The sequence below is a fragment of the Colias croceus genome, chromosome 30 (genome assembly GCF_905220415.1).
Source record: "Colias croceus chromosome 30, ilColCroc2.1".
In the NCBI taxonomy this organism is placed as follows: domain Eukaryota; kingdom Metazoa; phylum Arthropoda; class Insecta; order Lepidoptera; family Pieridae; genus Colias; species Colias croceus.
In genome coordinates this window covers 2675895-2697559 of record NC_059566.1, presented here as the reverse complement: position 1 = coordinate 2697559, position 21665 = coordinate 2675895, and the positions used below count along the sequence as shown (strand labels likewise).

The following is a 21665-nucleotide window of genomic DNA, read 5'->3' as shown; positions in this document are numbered from 1 at the left end:
TCATAAAGAAGTTTCACTTCTTACGTGTGTACACTAGTACATGCACACATTTTATTTTAATAACGCTGTTATTGGCTTCACCTGTATGTCTGTATGTAACCGACTCCTTTAGACTCTATTTTGACCCAGTTTAAATGGACAGATTCAACTCAAAATTTGTACACGGCGGCAATTCAATAATTTAACGAGTTTAAGCATTTTTTTTTTCCACTTTATTAATCATCAACGATTTTTTTAAAGAATGGAAAAGAAACGATCACGTGGCGGAAATCGAACCTGCGTCTTTCAATAAAATTTCTCATTTACAAAGAATTTGAATGCTATTTATTTACTAGTCATCGTGTTATCGTCGTATATATCACTACATAGTATAAAACAAAGTCACTTTCTCTGTCCCTATGTCCCGTTGTATGCTTAATTCTTTCAAACTACGCAACGGATTTTGATGCGGTTTTTTTAATAGATAGAGTGATTCAAGAGGAAGGTTTTAGTGTATAATTTATTAGGTTTTAGTCAAAGCGGGCGAAGACGCGGGCGGTAAACTAGTCATACATAAATTATTATTTTTGTTTTATGTATACTTATGTGTCATAATAATGTTATTTCTTTGTTTCCAAACTAGCAAATATTGGATCTACGGATAAATGTAAGAAGGTACCAGAAAAGTATGCGAATGTGCCTGAATTCAGTTGCGTCCTGGAAGCGGATGGTGTTGAGGTAATCAGCATTTTAGTTTATTACTAGCTGTGCCCCGCGGTTTCACCCGCATTGCTCCGCTCCTGTTGGTCGTAGCGTGATGATATATAGCCTATAGCCTTCCTCGATAAATTGGCTATCCAACACGGAAAGAATTTTTCAAATCGGACCAGAAGTTCCCGAATTTAGCGCGTTCAAACAAACAAACTCTTCATCTTTATAATATTAGTATAGATTTCATGTTTTATAGTACTGATTAAAAAAAAAACGAATGTATGGGAGGGTTTCAAGTTATTTTCTTAGATATTTCTCGTTTTATTTTTAAAAATTTATTATGCCCATTTTACTCATTAGGTTGAGTACTTTCGATATCAGTTTAAAGTTTTTTGATATCTGCAATAGTTACGGAATAATCGCTTGTGCACACTTAACGATTACACCCTGTATTAGTAATAGTCTTGGGTGAAAACTAAAAAGTATTAAAAATATTTTATAGTCGAATTGGACGGAACTACTAGTTGTCATATACAAAAAATAATATTTTATACAAGCGGTCCGCCCCGGCTTTGCGCGTGGTACATATTTCGCAATAAAAAGTAGCCTATGTTCTTTCTCAGGTATTATCTGTGCCAAATTTCATCAAAATCGGTCCAGTAGTTTATGCGTGAAAACGTATGTTTTTATACATACATACAAACCTTTCCTCTTTATAATATTAGTATAGATTAATAACAAATTGTTTTATTTCAGATTGGCGGTGCGTACGAAGCGATCGTAATTTCAAAAGGATCGGACTCGATAAGTGTAAAACTAAAAGGCACCAAGGGGCCTGTAGGACAAGGGACTATATATCGTTGGGTTCCCGAAGTTGAAAAAGGTATTATTTTATTTAACATTCTGGTCTGGATGTTAATTATCTATGTAAGTATTTATTTAAAATTATATATGTATGTTTATCAGCCATCTGGTTTCCATAACACAAGCGAAAGCTTATAGTCGAGCCAATTTAATAGGCAACATTTGACGTCTATCAATTTTATCTTCGTAGAGATGTAACTTGTATAAAAACATCGATTAAAGTGAATTAATCGATACGGATTTGAAACATTTGTCAATCGAATTTATTAATTTATGATGATTTTTATTCACAAGTAATCAATGCATTCGATTCTAGATGTCAGATTTCGATTTTTAGAGTAACATCTCTGGTATTTAAAAAGAAAAAAGGTTTATTGACAAAAATTTAAGCCGACGTCAGTTCTTCAATTCAGAAATTGTTTATTATGTTTAGAATGGTTTATCAGTAAAATGAAATCTTTAAATTACTTGTATTGGTCATTATTATTATAAATATGTAATCGTAATTGAAAAAAGTTAAGCAAATGTGCAGTTCTAACAAAACGAAATATCATGTTATTCTATGTCGTCGTTACTAGGTTACGTTGTTGAATTTTGTTGAACTGTCAAATGTTGCCTATTAAAATGGCTCTACTATAGTATGGGATCAGATCGTGCCGTGTGTGAACAATTGTCCTGAAATATTTATTATTTATATATATATAATTTAAATAATGTGTTTAGTTCTGAATATGTTATCTAGCTTTTTCGAATTTCCGAATCGGTGGTAAATGTTAAAAATATGTTATGACGATTCAAAAGTCCTTCTAGTAGAAGTCTAATTGAATAAATAAATGTTTGAGTTTGAGTTCAGCTTATCTCGCAGTTAAAATTACTGCGCTATCAGAAACATTATCAACAAGCATGAAACGGACAAGTAAAAAGTATTATCAAAATTAAATAACTATCTTATAAAAAGTACGATACCAGAACAAATGTGAATTAATTATTTGATGTACTAGAACAATTAGTTTCACAATTGCCTATTAAAAGGTCGACAGAAATGCCCGAGCGCTGGATAAGACATTCATTGAAATTGACACCTTATTTCGTAACAGTAATGTTCAAGATCTATTATATCGGTCATTGGCAAACTCTGCCTAGTACACGAGCAGGCAGAGTTTTGATTTGGACAGTTTTTAAACGTGTTTGTGAGTCTATTAATGAAACAAAGTATATATGTAGCAAATTACGTTAAAATCTTAATAAAAAATTGTATTTTTGTTTTATTGTTTTCTTTGGTGTGCAATAAATAGTTTAATTATATGAATAACTTATAAATATTGCATTTTCAGCAGTGGTCGCTCAGCCAATACAGAAACCAACACCGATACAAGAATTAAAAGTGCGTAACACTATACGCCCGGAGAAGGAAGAAATTAAACAACAAGAAAAAATAGTTCTCGTTGTTCCACCGAAGATCGATTTGGTGCCTAAGCAGTAAGTTATTAAGTTAATAACTTAAGTGTTAAAAAAAAACGGCGTGTGTCACTCGGGGAGTGGGGCGGTTGCGCTATTGCATGCTATGCCTTCAAGCCACACCTCCGCCCGTCCCCGTGGGGAGCGTGAGGTTTTTTCGTTACGGAATTTCTCGATTCGCTCCCCGCGCTCAAGGCCCGCGATAGAAGCTATGCAATAGCTTAAAAATTAAAGAAAATTGTACAAGAGTCTGGAAGAAATCGCTATTTATCGATAAGTCCGCCGTTTGTTACAATGTATCCTAGTTTAAGTCTCAATTTGTAATTTATTCAGAGCAATAAAGTATTAATAAAATAAGAGACGGACACTTATTTAGTTATAACACGCTTTTATTAGCTTCACCTGTATGTTTGTATGTAAACGACTCCTCTACACTCGATTTTGACTTCAAACGGATAGATTTAATTCAAACTTTGTACACTTATCAAGGATCGGTGACAATACAATAATATTTCATGAGTATTAAGCTTTAGTTTTTCAAACGAATTATAATGAGTATAAGATATATGAGTATAAGATAGTTATACCCTGGTCTATATTATAATGAGTATAATATAGACCAGGGTAGAAGCCTTTATGAAAAAATTGTTAATACAAAAGTTGTAGATCTTTTTATTACCTACAACTTTGCCATTGAACGTTTTTCCGTAGGACTTGTAGTTTTGTCGAAAATCGAGAGAGACCATTTTTTTTCTCTTAAAACCTCCCCCCTCCCACTTCCCGAACTCGGATTGACCGTAGTTTATTTTTCCTTACATTTTTATCATATTTTCCTCCTTTTCTAATGGGTTTCATCCTACTGCGATTTTTTTTTGTTTCAAAAATTATCGTCACTAATTGTATTTATTATATTTATCTTACAGATATCTAGTGGCTACTTTATCAGTAGGTGATACAGTGCTGTTATCAGTAGACTGTCCAACCAAGGACTGTATGACGAAGCAGAGCGGACACGTTTGCGTGTCGCTGCATGACAGCGCTGAGAACAGTTATCAGCTGCTGTGCGCTGACTACTGTGCCGAGTGTGACGCTGAGAACGCTGCGATAGTGTGGGTATCGGTGATAATTGAGTGTGTCAGAGTAAATCAACGGTTTTTAAAGTCTCTTGTTAAAATATCGATCCATTCCACCTTATTTTAATGTCGGAAAACTGCTATTTTTTAACATATTTAATGTACTTCCTAGTCCGAACTTAGATTACCTTTTTTCGAAATTTTTATAAGGGTCGCTTATATTCTTGTATATTAAATATTTTATGTATTTATTTATATATTCTTGTATGTTTGTATGTATCCGACTTTGGATTTGGATACAATAAACAGACTCGATTTTGACTCAATTTAACTGACATATTTAACTCAAACCTACACTTATTAATATAAAAGCGAAAGTTTGTAAGTATGGATGTATGGATGTTTGTTACTCTTTCACTTAAAAACTACTGAATGGATTTGAATGAAATTTAGCACACATATAGAGGGTAACTTGGATTAACACATAGGATAGGTTTCATCTCGGAACGGGAACTATGCGGGTTTTTCTTTGAAAACGCGGGCGAAGCCGCGGGCGGAAAGCTAGTAATATAAAAAAGACTAATTATATATATTATTTAACATGCTTTTGACCGGAAATCCCACAGGAATGGGAACTATGCGGGTTTTTCTTTGAAAACGCGGGTGAAGCCGCGGGCGGAAAGCTAGTAATATAAAAAAGACTAATTATATATATTATTTAACATGCTTTTGACCATTTCTCCACATGTTTTCAGGCCGAAACCAGGCGATCTGTTCTCATACCGTAACCCAGAAGACGGCGGTTGGTATCGCGCTAGAAGACTCAACGCTACAAGCGCGGCGCTCATTGATAGCAGTAAATTAGCTAATATAGGCGATAAAGACGTTTGTAAGCAAGTGCCGGAGAGATATAGGGACATAGCCGAGTTCTGCTGTGTGCTAGAGGCGGACTGTGTTAAGGTAAGGAGGAAAAAATGCAAAAAAAAAAGATTTTTTCCAAAAAAACTAGAGGTTTTTAGTTGGATTTGTGCTTAAAATATAAAAATACGTGTGCCACTCAAGGACTGGGGCGGTTGCGCTATTGCATGCTATGCCTTCAAGCCACACCTCCGCCCGTCCCCGTGGGGAGCGTGAGGTTTTTTCGTTACGGAATTTCTCGATTCGGTCCCCGCGCTCAAGGCCCGCGATAGAAGCTATGCAATAGCTTAATAAAAAGTTATGTTTTTCTTAATGTTTTGATGATATGAGAAATATGTGATATATTCGATCGTAAAATTTTAACTAATTGGAAACAAAAATTAATCTAGTTTTTGAGTTAATCGAAATTCGTGATTATCTCAAATATCTATACGTTCGTGATTTTTTTTTTTCTATATTTGCTAACAAAGTTGTAGGAATAACTGTGTAAAAAACACACACATTTTTGCAAATAAAGATTATAATTTTTATATAACTTTTTCCTCCCTTACAGCTCGGCGAGAGCTACCAAGCGACGATAGTATCGAAACAGTCGGACTCCATACAAGTGAAGTTGCATAACGTCGGATCCGATATCGTGACCGGCACGGGGACGATAACAAGATGGCTGCCGGAAGTTCAAGTGCCAAGTGTTACGGCTGGTGTGTATTGATATTTGATTTATTATAATAATTGTACTAGTTGTAACCCGCGACTTCGCTTGGTAAGGAAAGTATAGGTAGCTCAAACAAGTAGGTATTTTGGTTAATAAAGACAGGTCTACTATACACTATAAACTTAGAGCATTAAACCAACCGGAGACGACACGCGCAATTCTTTCATAGTCAAAAAGTCTGTCATTTCCTGCGGGGGGAACGAGTAAACACATTTAAATAGTGTTAACACAAACGCATTTTGAGATTACGTCGCTACAACACGCACACGACAAAATAATCAAACACCAGCATGACTATACACATACAAGTACAAACCTTGGTACAAACACACACATAGACACCGTGTCTGTATTCAACATCAATGTAAACATCGATAGTGCGAAAACGCGTCGATAATTTAAGTCGATAATAATTATAATACTTATCGATACTTTATGCTCAATGAATTTAGAATTTTAATTTTAATGATAAATTAAATATTTGTGATTTGTGACATCTAAGTATTCATAACGAATAACAAGTTGAGAGGTCGTCGTGACGTCGATTTGACACTTTCAAAACAATGAATATGCGTAACAAAAATAAAGATGTAGTATAACCTCTATAGTAATTTTCTAGTTTTCAAAAATTCATATCTCAAAAACTAAAAGTTTCCGTCAATTGCAAATTTTAGATTTAGGTTCCGTAGGACAACAGCTAACCACAAAAAAATTTACGCCTCTCAACTCGACGTCCCATAAAGTTTAGCCTAATACCATTTTTTTGTGAATGTCACAATTTACATATAAAACAAGAAATAGTGAACAAAAAGACAGCTTCGTCGTTCATTTACATCATTTATTTACAAATATTTACATTTATTTTAACGCAGAAACACTAGTTAGTGCTAGTCCGTTTAGGAGTCCATGAAACATGATTCGCATTCGGAGATCGAATCCAAACATCCCGAATCACAGCAGCTTTTAGAAATCTGAAAAAAAAATGAGAATGAAACAAACTGATAAAATTTATCATCATCAGCCATAAGACGCCCACGGCTGGATAATATTTATATCGATATTATTCTTTTACCGTCCCATCCCTAATTTTTATGCAGTGATACCAGAATAACGAATTAAAAATGCCTTTTTACGTACATGTTACGAACGTAAGTAATTGCATTATAATTAATAAAATACAAACTTAAACTTAGTATACTATAAAATATTAAAGAAAAACATGTGTTGGAGATAAACAATAAATGAATTTGCAAACGGTATTTATCATTAATTCATAAAGTTTATACAAATTATACTTCACGTTATTTATGGTTTCTTTGGCTAAATTTTATTACTCTATAATAACAAATATGAACGGTGATAAAAGTTATAATTAAATATTAAAACAGTCTACGTATTTTAAAATTTACCCAAAAGTGGATGTAGTACCATTATGTGGCAACACTTTTACATTGACAATATATTTCAGTATTTTGCAAATTTGCTGCAATATTTCACAATATTTTGATGTAAAAGTACTTACAGATGAAAAGTAACATTATCCTTAATTACATTCCACGTTTCTGACCACTTCTTACACGTAAATTCACTTCAATTTGGCATATTTCGCTCCGGTTTTTTCACGTTCACTGACATTAGCAAAATGGCGTTGGGCGCGCGTCAACTAGTTTTATATAACAGGTATGTAACGCGTACTCAAACCTTTGGCGAGCGGGGAACGCCTGCCAATGGCCACTCCGGTTGGTTTAATGCTCTAAGACTATAAAGGACAACTATCTCCAGACACAACAAAACACTATAGAATTGCTCAGGTGCGACGTAAAAGACAAACAAACACTTTTGCATGTATAATATTAGTATCAAAACAGTTGGACTCCATACCACAAGATGGCTGCCGGAAGTTCAAGTGCCAAGTGTTACGGTTGGTGTGTTTAGATATTTGATTTTTTATAAATTACTAGCTGTGCCCCGCAGTTTTACCCGCATTGCTCCGCTCCTGTTGGTCTTAGCGTGATAGCCTCGCTCAATAAATGGGCTATCTAACACCGAGATAAGTTTTCAAATCAGATCAGCACTTCCAGACATTAGCGCGTTCAAACAAACTCAGCAGCTTTATAATATTAAGTATATATTAATAAAATATATAATATATAGTATAGATTGGTGACTATACAAAGATGCTAATAAGCTACAATAAAAAAAACACATTTGAGGAAATATTTTTTACTGTATGCTTTTTGTATAGGATCGTGATTCTAATTGTTTTTATCGATCGAAGCTTCATTTTCGATATGTTACGAAGTTAACAGACTCTTGGCCAAAGTTGTGTCGATTCCATTTCTCATTTTTAAGTAAAATGTGTTTTTTCATATCATATCATAATGTCACTTGATATTCTTTTTTATCTGTGTTTTTATTTTTAAGTTTGTATGTTGAATTAAATGTTTTTTCGTTCTAAAATATATTTTTTTCCAGTATCTGCAACAATACCGCAAGTATCGCGTGCGTGTGTCAGCGCAAACACTCGGGTGCTACTCGTGGACGCTACTGCGCTAGATTGTATGTACGTCAGAGTGGCGGACAGTAGCACTACTGTTAGGTATAATTCTGCGTTGCAAGATGCTCTACTTTTTGGCAGGAATGGTATGTATTTATAATCAACTAGCTTTCCACACGCGGCTTCGCCCGCGCAGTCAAAGAAAAACCCGCATAGTTCCCGTTCAAGTGGGATTTCCTGGATTGCGTCATTTTCCCGGGATAAAAAGTAGCCTATGTCCTTTCTCGGGTATCAAAATATCTCAATACCAAATTTCATGAAAATTGGTTCAGTAGTTAAGGTGTCAATATTTTTTATAAACGAATTATAGCCTACAAAATTTTTGACCGCGGCTTCGCCCGCGTTTTCAATGATAAAACCCGCATAGTTCCCGTGGGATTTCCGATATTAAAAGTAGCCTATGTCTTTTTCTGGGTTTTCAGCTGCCTATTTACTAAATTTCATTGTAATCGGTTCAGTAGTGTTTGCGTGAAAGAGTGACAAACAAAGCCGGGGCGGACCGCTAGTAATTGCATAAACTTTTAAGTTAAAGCGTGTTAAATAATTATTTTAAACTATATATTTATTGCAGCGAAACCTCTGAACCAACCGCCGAATAAGGGACAAGTTGTGATCAGCAAGTTCACAGACGGCAACCATTATAGGGCACTAGTTAAACGTACGAGCGTGAAGCAGAATAAATATCTTCTGGAGTATATTGAGTATGGTGAGTGGTATTTATTATTTACTAGCTTTTCGCCGGCGGCTTCGCCCGCGTAGTAAAAGAAAACCCGCATAGTTCCCGTTCCCGTGTGATTTCCGGGATAAAACCTATCCTATGTCCTTTCTCCGATATCAAAATATATCTATAGCAAATTTCATGCAAATTGGTTCAGTAGTTACGGCGTGATTCAGTAACAGACAGACAGCCAGCTTTCGCATTTATAATAATATTAGTATGGACTAGCTGAGGCCCGCGGTTTTACCCGAATTGCTCCGCTCCTGTTGGTCTTAGCGTGATGATATACAAGCCTATAGCCTTCCTCGATAAATGGGATATCTAACACCGAAAGAATTTTTCAAATCGGACCGTAGTTCCCGAGGTTAGCGCGTTCAAACAAACAAACTCTTCAGCTATATAATATTAGTATAGATATAGTATGAATATTTTTTTATAATTTATTTATTACACTTACAGGTAACGTAGAAATAGCACAACTCGAGAATCTATACCCGTGCCCCCCAGAATTAGACCTCGACCAAATGCCAACAGTTGTTTCTCTGGTTAAAGTTAAAGCGGACAATCTGACTTTGACCGTACAAGCCAGGGAGTATTTGGAGAAGCTGAGGGATGCTGAGATTGAGCTCGTTTTGGTGAGATTTTTTTTATTTTAGTGTTAGAATATAATATATTCTTAGAAATGTACACACGGCATTGGGTTCAATATTAGTTTGAATGTAATAAGAATGTACTGCGATTCTACACGACTGCCTAATTGATGTAGACAGTTACAATAAGAAAAAGTGAAGTCCCATGTCCCCTAGTGGGGTATGGGGCAGATGCATTATACATCTGTTTCACTGATCGATTTTCTTTAGAGAGAAGTAGGTGATCAGCCTTCTGTGTCCTGCCAGACCGAGACATTTTTTTTTCTTCGTCTCCACCGGGAATCGAACCCAGGACCCCTCGGTTCTACGCTTACGCGACAACCACTGTACCAAGGAGGCGGTAAAATGATTTTAGAAATCAGAATTTTCCCATTTTTATTATTTACTAGCTTACCGCCCGCGGCTTCGCCCGCTTTCTTTAAATCGATTTGAGATTTAAACTATCCTATCTCTCAAGTTGGATCGAACTGCACATTGTGTGCGAATTTTATTATAATCGGTTAAGTGGTTTAGGAGTCCATTGAGGACAAACATTGTGACACGAGATTTATATATATTAAGATGTAATATAATTTTTTGTTGTTAAGATAATATGTATTTATTTAAATAGAGACAAGTAAAAAGTTTTTCTGCTCCTATTTCTATATAAAATTTTTCGTAATTGATACGTGAATGAAAGGCGGGCTTCAACGACAGACTGATTTGTTTAATAGAAACGTTTTTACCCTCAACCATAATAATTAATTTGTTACTTATACTATAATACCGTTACTACACTGACTAGCGGTCCGCCCCGGCTTCGCCCGTGGTACATATTTCCCAATAAAAGGTAGCCTATGTTCTTTGTCAGGTTCTAAAGATTGTCTATGACAAATTTCATCAAAATCGGTCCAGTAGTTTATGCGTGAAAACCATACATACATACATAATTACAAACAATTCCTCGTTATAATACTAGTATAGATATATTGCGGTATCTTTATTATTTTTTACCAACATTCCAGACATTACCAGACGGTGCTAAAACCGCGCCAAGCGGTAGCGAAGTAATACTTACAGTCGAGAAGAACAACGAGAGTGTTAATAAAAAATTAATTGAATTGTGTACACCCGGTTGGAAGAAGATGGCAGACAGCGGTGTTGATGTTGTTGGTGAGTAAATAATAAAAAAAGAGTGTGTGTACTTATGTACACGCGTTAGAAGTTATACTTCTTTGGCGTATGAAAAAAAATACTAGAATATACAACTTGAACATAGTTATCAATTTTCATACCACCTAGAACTAACTTCATGCTGTTAAATTTAGGCGTCGTAAAAATTCACTCTTATCATTTTTCTCCATCGCGCCAAAAGAAGTATAACTTCAATAAAACTAAGTGTGCGCCGCAGTTTCGCTCGCGTTTATAATGTAAATTCCTGTGGAAACAGTGTCATAATCTAATATGAGACTAAGTTAAAATGAACAGACGTTAAAATGAACTGTTCAGATGGCCGTAGTTTTAGTACGAAACTAGCTTTACGCGCCAGCTTTGTCTAAAACGTAATAAATTATATACTAAAACCTTCCTCTTTAATCACTCTATCTATTTAAAAAAATGGAACAAAATCCGTTGCGTAGTTCTAAAGATTTAAGCGTACATAGGGATATGATAAGAAATATACAGCCACGACCACCGTCATCCAGATAGACTTGTTTACAATAAAACACCCAGGACCACTTTGTATACCAAAAATTGTCATGCTATGTGTATTCGTATATTTAATAAACTTCCCGAAACTATAAAAATGTTAAATATCGGTCCTTTTAAGACAAAACTATATGAGTGGCTAAATAACAAAAATTTCTATAATGTATCTGAATATTTAAATTTGTAACATATTATGTTTAATTTTGAATAATGAATATAATATAAAATGTGTAAATTTTATCATGTGACAATGAAATAATGTACTTTTTATATAAAATAATGTTGCGGAATTTGCACGCCATTTATGGCTAATGTGTTGATTCTACCTAAGTATAAGTAATATTGCTATCTTTGTACACACATTATGCAAATAAAGAAATTTTATTTATTTATTTTATTTATTTATGGGACAGAGAAAGCGACTTTGTTTTATACTATGTAGTGATTAAAATCTATCTTCTTACCACAAAGAACTTCAGACAGAGTTTAACTTTAAGCGCGGGATCTCTTTAATCTGGTTTTGTCGTATTTCACATAGACAACTATTAAAGTGACAGATCCCTGGTATAAATCGGTTTGTTTATTTCCAGACCTAGAACCGCTCATGTTCACCGAGCTTGATGTAGTGAAGTTACCGAAGGGAGATCTAACACTCAAAGTGCTGGATCACAGCACGATAGAGGGCGGTGTGATATCCGGCTGTCCCGCTGACTGCCAGCATGCTGACCACGTGCTGACCGCGCTGAACAAACAGGTAAGGGAAAGAAAGGAAAACATTTAATCCGACACACAAAAATAAGAATGTGTGCGTGTACTGTACACACGTAAGAAGTGAAACTTCTTTATGACCTTATTTTTCAAAAAATAATTTACTATATGCAACTTTACAGAAATACGAATCACGCGTGGTAGGGATACGAAAAAGATGGCGCGTAACGGAAGAATGTCACGCGTAACGAACAAAATGTTACACTAAATTTTTTTCCAACCCCGATAAAGAAGTTTCACTTCAATAAAAAGAAAAAACAACAATGTACAATACGATTCAAACTTAATGGCGGCTCGGAACATGGAACGATCTGATGCGCAGAAAACAATCTGTACTAATATTATAAAGCGCAAGAGTTTGTTTGTTTGAACGCGCTAATCTCGGGAACTACTGGTCCGTTTTGAAAAATTCTTTCGGTGTTAGATAGCTCATTTATCAAGGAAGGTTATAGGCTATATATCATCATGCTACGACCGACAGGAGTGGAGCAACAGGTGTGAAACCGCGTGGAGCAGCTAGTTTTAGATATTATTGGAACGTTAGAGTTGGATACCTGCGCGTTCGTGCATTCGCAGCTAACTTCCGAACCGCCAATAAGTTTGAAACGAACTATAAATATGCAACGAACAAAAACGAAAATTAAAATTTATAAAAGAAACTAGGTTACCGCCCGCGGCTTCGCCCGCTTTCTCTAAAACGATTTGAGATTTAAACTATCCTATCTCTCAAGTTGGATCGAACTGCACATGGTGTGCGAATTTTATTATAATCGGTTAAGTGGTTTAGGAGTCCATTGAGGACAAACATTGTGACATAAGATTTATATATATTAAGACAAGCTTTCCACCTGCAGCTTCGCCCGCGCAGATAAAGAAAAACCCGCATAGTTCCCGTTCCCGTGGGATTTCCGGGATAAAACCTATCCTATGTCCTTTCTCGGGTACTTCTCAAAATATCTCTATAGGTACCAAATTTTATGCAAATCGGTTCCGTAGTTAGGGCGTGATTGTGTAACAGACAGACAGACAGAGTTACTTTCGCATTTATAATATTAATATGGATATGTATGTTCGAATTTATAAAATTATAAACATATGAGTTGGAAGTTTTTAATTTAATTTATTTTATTTTTTACAGATTGCTGATTACTGCAACAGTGATTTATGCAAGGAGCCATATTTACCGAAGCCAGAAGAACTGTGCATAGCTCGAACATCTCCGAGTAAGTTATTTTATTGCATAGCTTCTATCGCGGGCCTTGAGCGCGGGGACTGAATCCAGAAATTCCGTAACGAAAAAACCTTACCCCCCCCCCCCCTTGGGGAAGGCATGCTATGCAATAGCTTTACCGCGGCAGTCCCCGAGTGCCACACGTCTTTTTTTACACTTATAGCTGTTATTAGCTTTACCTGTATGTTTGTATGTAACCGACTTCTTTACACTCGATTTTGATTTTAAACGGACAGATTTAATTCAAACTTTGTACACTTATCAAGGATCGGTGACAATACAACAGTTTGATTTAAACGCCACGCGTGATTCGACGTATTTCCGTAAAGTTGCATACCTATAGATTTTTTTTTTTTGCTTTTTCCAGACGGACCCTGGTCCCGAGCTGTACTCTTAGAACAATGTCAAGGGGCAGGCGGGCAGTTAGCACAAGTGTGCTTTGTGGACGCGGGCGGGGTTTGTGATGTGCCCGTGGGGGAGATAAGGAAAATATTGCCCGAGTTTGTGAAGGGGCTGCCGGCTTTAGCCTCGCTGTTGCAGATTCGAGGTAATATATCCCGCCTTCTCTATATATCATCGGGCAACATCTATTTTTTATACCCCTAAGTGATGATACTAAGGCAGAGCAAAGTTCATCAAAGAAAAATCCGCATTCCTGTGTGATTTCCGGTATCGAACATACCGAATATATCTCTATACCAAATGTCATCTACACAGAACAGTAAGAACATAATAGAAGTGCTATAATGTCATAATTAGTATGAAAACCAGTGTCGCCAAAACCACACATTTAAACCGATAGTTATACAGTACACTACAAGTAAACTATGCCTTTGATTGGACAGCTTAATTTAAGTAAAAACCGACTAAGGTTATAAATTCAGCATTTCAATATGTACCCTAAATCACTATGTTACGGTTTATTTTAGTATAACATCCCTAGGTATATTAGCTGTTTTGTTTCTCTTTGCTCAGAAATTCCAAATTCGAAAACATTCAGCTACTCCACAACAGAGGGCGTTAATTTTCGATAGATATAACTTTGAACCTCAACACATAGAAATAAGGTTGAAATTTGTGTCACTCTAAATTAATGACATTAACTTGACATTAACCTGATGCTATGCTCTAAGGGATGTCAACCTTGTTATCGATAATTCACAAATAAATATATTTTTGTGCATTTTTTTTTCTTTCTATTATATGAGTATAGGATAATGTGTCACATTTTGGAGTATGTTTATTACTACTAAGTACGTCTTTTCATATTATTATATTTAAATAAAAAAGCGAAATAGAATAGTATAAATCTATATTTACAAAACAAACAGAAAATATGCATTATTTTAAATCTTGGAACTGCCGTAGGTTTGATGTATCGGTGGCCTTTGTTAGACTGCTTATTGCTGTTCGGCATCCAGTTAACTCGTCACGTTGCATTTATTATCCATTTCTCTTTTAAATTAGGTTCTTTCGAAAATCTATAAATAAATAGGACAAATGAAATCTAAGGAAAAATAGAATAAAATTTAATATTTATAATGTTTGTCTTTTCTAAAGTATCGATACTGTCGATATGCGCCACATGCATCACTAATCCAACATTCGTTTGTTTATTGCAATAATATTCCAGAAAGTCTTGTTTGCTGTTCAATCTATATTAGTACTTATTTCTTATGGATTAAGGTTCATTTTGACTTAATATTTTTATAAATTTTTGACAAATTATGACAAGCGAAGTTGTAACGTAAAATATATTTAAAATAAATTAAAATAAGACTTACCGATGGTATGAAATGCCTCGATTGCTGATATTATTTCGTCTGCTATCATTTTTCCACTCTAATACCGAACAAAACGCTCTAAATAATGAATAAATATGGAAATAAGGTTTGACAGCTGACAACCGACTCGAATATTTTTCTGCGCACAACTGAGAGCGAGTTAGGTGATCTTACCTTACTAGTGACACGTGGGCCACGCCCACATCGCACTTCTATTATGTTCTTACTGTTCTGTGGTCATCTAATGCCCGGTTCCTATATTCAACGGATCGTCATAGTATCAAAGCTACTATCCGTTTTTCTAGAACTAACTACGAGTCGTTATTACCGTTCCACAATTTTATTTCTTGACGTGCTATCGACGGACATCCGTTGGTCATAAAAATACCGAGCCCTCTTCACTCACAGATGTGCGTTTCGTTATAAGCCAAATTGAAATTAAAATAACACAAAATTCAGGACAAAATAAGTTAAATATACAGCCGAATTATAAACTTTAAGAATAAAGTTTCTTATTAATAAAGAACTAATACTAAAGAACTATATATTTGTAGACATCTGCGTGATAATTTTCCTTCTAAACAACCTAATGCGTTACACAGAAAGCAAAAACGGAACGTTTTTCTCGCGCACGCGTGCATTGCTTGTCAGTTGTCAAATTATTGTCATTCATTGTTGATTGATGATTCATTGTCAAGTTTTATAATTAAAGAATAACAATACAACGACCACTGTTTATAAATTTATTAAAAATGGATATTACGCCGGTAAGTACGCCTTTATATTTCTTCTTTAAAATCGTCTGCCGCTTACTTTTTGCTTCGGACACTTTTAAAGTCAAACATATATTTCTGTTACAGAAATCGAAGAAGGCTATGAGTAAAGACGAGATTGCTCAATTATTATAACCAGTAAGGAGACTAATGCTTCTACGAATAAATTAAAGGATGAATGTTGGACTTCGTTGACCAACACATTTAATGCAAAAATTGGTCAAATACCTACCAGGAAAACTTTTTATTTTCAGCCAAAAAATTCAAACATAATAAGGATGATGGACAAATATTATGAAGAAATAATTGAAATACTGAACACACAATAATTGAAATACTGAACACACAATAACTAATTAATTTTTGTATATTATTAAGCAATATATCTAGACATACGGTAGAAAAAGAATTTGTTAGGTAGTGCTAAATGTAAATCTTATGTAAAAAATGTATTTAGTTCAGAGAGCCTATTACAGCGTTAAGGAATATAATATAGAAGATGATAATCGATGGAGGGTTGTCGTGTAAGAATCACAGGACAGTTCTTTGGCATATATTATGTAGTTACATATTACTATGTAAAATTAAACTGTAATAAAGAAATAAAACTTATTCCATTTTATTATGTACTTTTATTTATTTTTTATTATTTACAATACAATGTTTAAAAAATTGATTTCTACATTGCAAACATAGACATACATATAAATATACTAGTGGTCCGCCCCGGCTTCGCTCTTGAAATACTGAACACACAATAACTAATTAATTTTTGTATATTATTAAGCAATATATCTAGACACACGGTAGAAAAAGAATTTGTTAGTGCTAAATGTAAATCTTATGTAAAAAATGTATTTAGTTCAGAGAGCCTATTACAGCGTTAAGGAATATAATATAGAAGATGATAATCGATGGAGGGTTGTCGCGTAAGAATCACAGGACAGTTTTTTGGCATATATTATGTGGTTACATATTACTATGTAAAATTAAACATAGTTATAAAGAAATAAAACTTTTATTCCATTTTATTATGTACTTTTATTTATTTTTTATTATTTACAATACAATGTTTAAAAAATTGATTTCTACATTGCAAACATAGACACATATATATACTAGTGGTCCGCCCCGGCTTCGCTCTTGAAATACTGAACACACAATAACTAATTAATTTTTGTATATTATTAAGCAATATATCTAGACACACGGTAGAAAAAGAATTTGTTAGTGCTAAATGTAAATCTTATGTAAAAAATGTATTTAGTTCAGAGAGCCTATTACAGCGTTAAGGAATATAATATAGAAGATGATAATCGATGGAGGGTTGTCGCGTAAGAATCACAGGACAGTTTTTTGGCATATATTATGTGGTTACATATTACTATGTAAAATTAAACATAGTTATAAAGAAATAAAACTTTTATTCCATTTTATTATGTACTTTTATTTATTTTTTATTATTTACAATACAATGTTTAAAAAATTGATTTCTACATTGCAAACATAGACACATATATATACTAGTGGTCCGCCCCGGCTTCGCCCTTGGTACATGTTTATGTTTTCTTTCCATAATAACCATCCTCGTACTTCAAGGAACATTATAAAAAAATAATTATCGAAATCGGTCCACCCGTTCACGCGTGATGCCGTGACCAAGGGAAATAGGTCTGCCACTGATATCGATATTGTGCCTAAAGCATAGAACCTCAGCGTCAACAGTAATTGATGTTATGGAGATACCCCATGATTCCTGAAATGACAACATACCTAAATTAGGTATGTAATAAGGTTAGACGTGTTTGGTATAATATTAATGCCTCCATTAAACTAACCTGGCTCCTTTTATTCGTACGTCTGGATAAATTTCAAGAAGTAATTGTTCAACAGATTCTTTATCAAGTCGAAATCTCAATTGAAATTCGTGAGAATCCAGGGTCGCAAAAAAATCCACTCCTTCTCTATAATATATACTCTTTCACGCCCACTATCTTCTTCCGAAATTCGATATAATATTAAACACTTCTCTATCACTATCTGAACTCCACATTTCGATATTGAAGCGGAAACAATGAAATAGTAAGAATTTAACCGCCCGAAATCGACGGGTAAACAAAATGCTATACGAATAGTAACTTTGACAGCATAATGACATTAAAAATATTTATAGGAACGCGATAAACTGTCTTCTCCATACAATGTGCTTACCGTTCGTTAATAGTAACCCTCCCATCCGTCAGTAGGAAGCCGTCGGTAAGTTGCTTGACGAGACGTTTTTTATAGGAACGATTTTCGCTTACGCTTGGTTAATTATACTACTATTCGTAACTAAAACGGATCGTTTTTCAAATATAGGAACCGGGCATAAATCAGATAAACGAAATTACCCTCGCATTAGAGGATGCCTAGAAGAGATCACTCTTTAGTGATAAGGCCGCCCTCTGTGCTAGTTTAGCTAAAAGTTTTACTTTTAAATAATTTTTATTATTAACTAGCATAGTAAAGTGTAATAAAAAATATAAGTTAAGATTTTAAAAGTTACTGCCAGAACCCAGAGGACGTAATATTGCTAACATATTAAACTGAAATAAGTCATTTGAATGGTATTACCTTTCTAAATATAATAAAGCAAGTAATAAAAAAGAGCGAGTGTGCCGAGCGCACGTGTCAGAAGTGAAACTTACAAAGATACCAAAATCGCCCCCTTACTCCATGACGTGACGATGTTACCATGACGCGACCTTGAAATTTTACTCTCAACGCGCCTAAAGATCACTTCAACGAATAATTAATAGCATTTAAAATTTTACAGGTTTTCCGCAAAACCCTACACCCGCCATGCTGCAAAAAGCCATACATTACTTACGGCTAGATAGCAACGGGCATGGCATTTTGAAACTAAAGAATTGTTTGAAGACAGAGGAAGAAGTGTATGAGGCTGATGCCCCAGAGCTTTTGGCGGCTATGGGGGTTTAAACGGGATGATAATAATGAAAAATTAAAAAAAAAAAAACTTTTTTTTTTGTCAAAATATTGTTTATGCTTTAGAAGTATGTACACTGCGTTTTTTTTGTCAAAATGTTTTTTTTTGTCAAAATATTGTTTATAGGTAGGTAGGTACCTTAGAAGTATGTACACTGAATTTTTTGTCAAAATATTAGTTTATACCGTACGTAATGGTATATTGAAGGGAGGAAAATGAGTAAAAAATGACATTTTGATACACTGGTAGATATTATGGGAATATGTGCGTCTATTAGTCAAGAAGCTTATATCTAATACACTGGAGATTGCACTATGACCATTGACTTGTCACAAGAAAATATAACCTTGAATGACGTCAGTGTTGTTTTTTGTCTCTTTCTGTGGGTGACCACACTGGTTTGTATATTCAGGATTTTTCGAAATAGAAAAAACTAAAAATCATGGTCTATAAATAATAACGACATATATTTTTAACAGTATTAATTATATTATAATATAACTGGCCATACTTTATAGGTACATACAATTTTAATTGGTATAGAATGATAGTTTTAAATAACTCTTGGCTACAAAGCCTGGATATGAACCGATATATAGCATTAACATCCTTTGTAAATAGAGGAAAGTTGTGTTTTGCATCAGATGCTGTTTACCAAATTGTAAGCTACTCAGATCTTTCTTTTTAAACGCGTTGCTTCGATGGGTCAATTTCAAGCCAAAATCATCAAAGAAAAACTGTTTATAATAAACGCCTTGCACAACTAAGTTTATTTTTCAAAAGGTATTTTTTTCGGGGTCGTAATCCTCAGTAATTTTACCCTTGATGGGCACGTATATATTTCTTTTTATTTTCCTTTTTGGAAAGCTGAAATACCTAAAACAAAAAATATGAGGTAAGTTAAAAAAGTATAAATTTCAATGTAAAAACGAACAATCTTAGAATTACATATTATGAGTGCAATACCGATGTCGAGTGTTGTTTCATTACTAGTAAAAATCTTGAAAATGGTGTTCTAAATTTCATCATAATATTGTTATTACAATATATTCTCTTCACTATCCATAAAAACTCGTCATCATGGTTACCTTACTTGTTTATTTTGTTTATTGAAAACTTGTTGAAAAATGATAAAGTATTAGGAAAATAACAAATTTAACATGACTGCTTTCTAAAATGATGCAAAATTTTACAATTTTTGCCATTGAAATGATTCTTAACAGGTAAATGCAGCAGTATTGAGGAATATTGTAAATAACGTAAATATACACTTGCCTGTGAAATTCTATGCCAGAATTTGGTGTCCAAACACTTCTGCAATTTTTCACAATGCAATACATTATTTATATTCGGAAAATATTTATTAAATACGCAACAATATTAACTTAAATATTCGAAGCGACGCAATTTTTTTGACACTTATGCCATATTGTCAAAGTGAGAGTTGCTACAATTTTATTATGGTAACTACCCATAATCAGGGAGTATCGCTTTTTAATAATTGGTCCGATACTTATTTTATTTAGCAGAAATAATAATTGTCTCATCCAACAATGCTTCTGAATGACGTTGTTGGCAATTTATCAACAAACTCATGTACAAAAACTAACCTTTTGCACAGAATATTACGGCATACATAGTAGCCTTGGGAAAACTTCGTATTAACAGTGGCAATACCAAGTTAGGTGTGAAAGTGATAAAACACAACAATTTTCTTGTTACACGTCAAATGTTCATACCGAAATCTCCAGTGTATAAGATATAAGCTTCTTGCTATTAGTGTACACACGTAAGAAGTGAAACTTCTTTATGACCTTATTTTTCAAAAAATAATTTACTATGTGCAAATTAACAGAAATACGTCGAATCACGCGTGGTAGGGATAAGAAAAAGATGGCGCGTAACGGAAAAATGTGACACTATATTCTTTTCCGATCCCGATAAAGAAGTTTCACTTCAAAAATCATTATTTTTGGCAAAACATTGTTTATAGCAGAAGAATAATAAATATGTTACCTATTTTTGATGTTATTTCTTGACTAAATTTGCATTATTTTGTTTTTATGGCATTAAAATGATTTATAAATAATAATTTTTAAGAATAGAGTTGGTCAGACGTTGCTCCGGATTGGCGGAAAGACGCGGGTTCAAATCCCGCTGAGGGATCGAATTTTTTCTGTCCTTTTTTAAATTTATATTAACTCAGTGTCTGTTGTAGTTTTTTTTTTATAGTGTAAAAAGGCTACCTTTTTTTGTTGTAAACCGTTAAATTGTCTTTTTTTTAAGGATTTGAAAATCTTAGAAGAATAAAGCGTTTTAATACTTGTAAGTGCATATAGATTGTAAGTACTTAGTACATAAGTAATTGTGTTTCTTCTAGTGTTTTTTCTGACTGCCAGTCTCACTGCTTACTGATAATGTTCCTGATTGCCTATCTAATACTTTTTGACTAAAATTTCCATACATTATGTGTCGTTTTAATTGACAGATAGCTAAACAGGACATTAGAAGTTGTGAAATGGGCTGTTAATAATTTTTAGTGTTAAGTACTTGCTACATAATTGTGAGCACGATTTTTTAGTTTTAAGCGCTTTTTGTTATTGATTGTTTTATAAACTAGGTATTATAAAAACGGTGCTTAATGACTCTAAACTTTGTACCAGTGCCACAGAATACATAATAGTAGCTAAACGCTACAGAACGGACACTCTCCGCCTCCCGCCAAAATTAAACACTTACCTCACCCCGCACGATCAGACATGTTATGGTACCCATTTCCCCGCAAGGACGA

General features: G+C 34.2%; 1 protein-coding gene and 1 long non-coding RNA gene across 2 annotated transcripts; one reads left to right on the top strand and one right to left on the bottom strand.

The window, feature by feature from the left end:
* The first annotated feature begins 621 nt into the window (after positions 1 to 621).
* Positions 622 to 19143, top strand: LOC123704567 (protein vreteno). Its single transcript, XM_045652947.1, has 14 exons — positions 622 to 717; positions 1447 to 1573; positions 2889 to 3033; positions 3936 to 4121; positions 4841 to 5045; positions 5557 to 5704; positions 8194 to 8361; positions 8847 to 8981; positions 9453 to 9628; positions 10648 to 10795; positions 11923 to 12086; positions 13239 to 13323; positions 13699 to 13878; positions 18704 to 19143. The coding sequence occupies exons 4-14, from the start codon at positions 4006 to 4008 to the stop codon at positions 18865 to 18867; spliced, it is 1689 nt and encodes a 562-aa protein (XP_045508903.1). The 5' UTR covers positions 622 to 717; positions 1447 to 1573; positions 2889 to 3033; positions 3936 to 4005; the 3' UTR covers positions 18868 to 19143.
* LOC123704568 lies at positions 6539 to 7484 on the bottom strand. Its single transcript, XR_006753144.1, has 2 exons — positions 7241 to 7484; positions 6539 to 6689 (listed from the first exon to the last, which is right to left on the bottom strand). It is a non-coding gene; the product is annotated as an uncharacterized LOC123704568 (long non-coding RNA).
* Positions 19144 to 21665: the final 2522 nt, after the last annotated feature.

What these genes read in the sequence shown, in the direction of transcription:
- LOC123704567 (XM_045652947.1), top strand. Translation starts at nt 4,006, where the DNA reads ATGACGAAGCAGAGCGGACACGTTTGCGTGTCGCTGCATGACAGCGCT. An exon ending in TCTACTTTTTGGCAGGAATG is followed by an intron (nt 8,362 to 8,846) that starts GTATGTATTTAT and finishes TATTTATTGCAG; the next exon opens with CGAAACCTCTGAACCAACCG. An exon ending in CAGCGGTGTTGATGTTGTTG is followed by an intron (nt 10,796 to 11,922) that starts GTGAGTAAATAA and finishes GTTTATTTCCAG; the next exon opens with ACCTAGAACCGCTCATGTTC.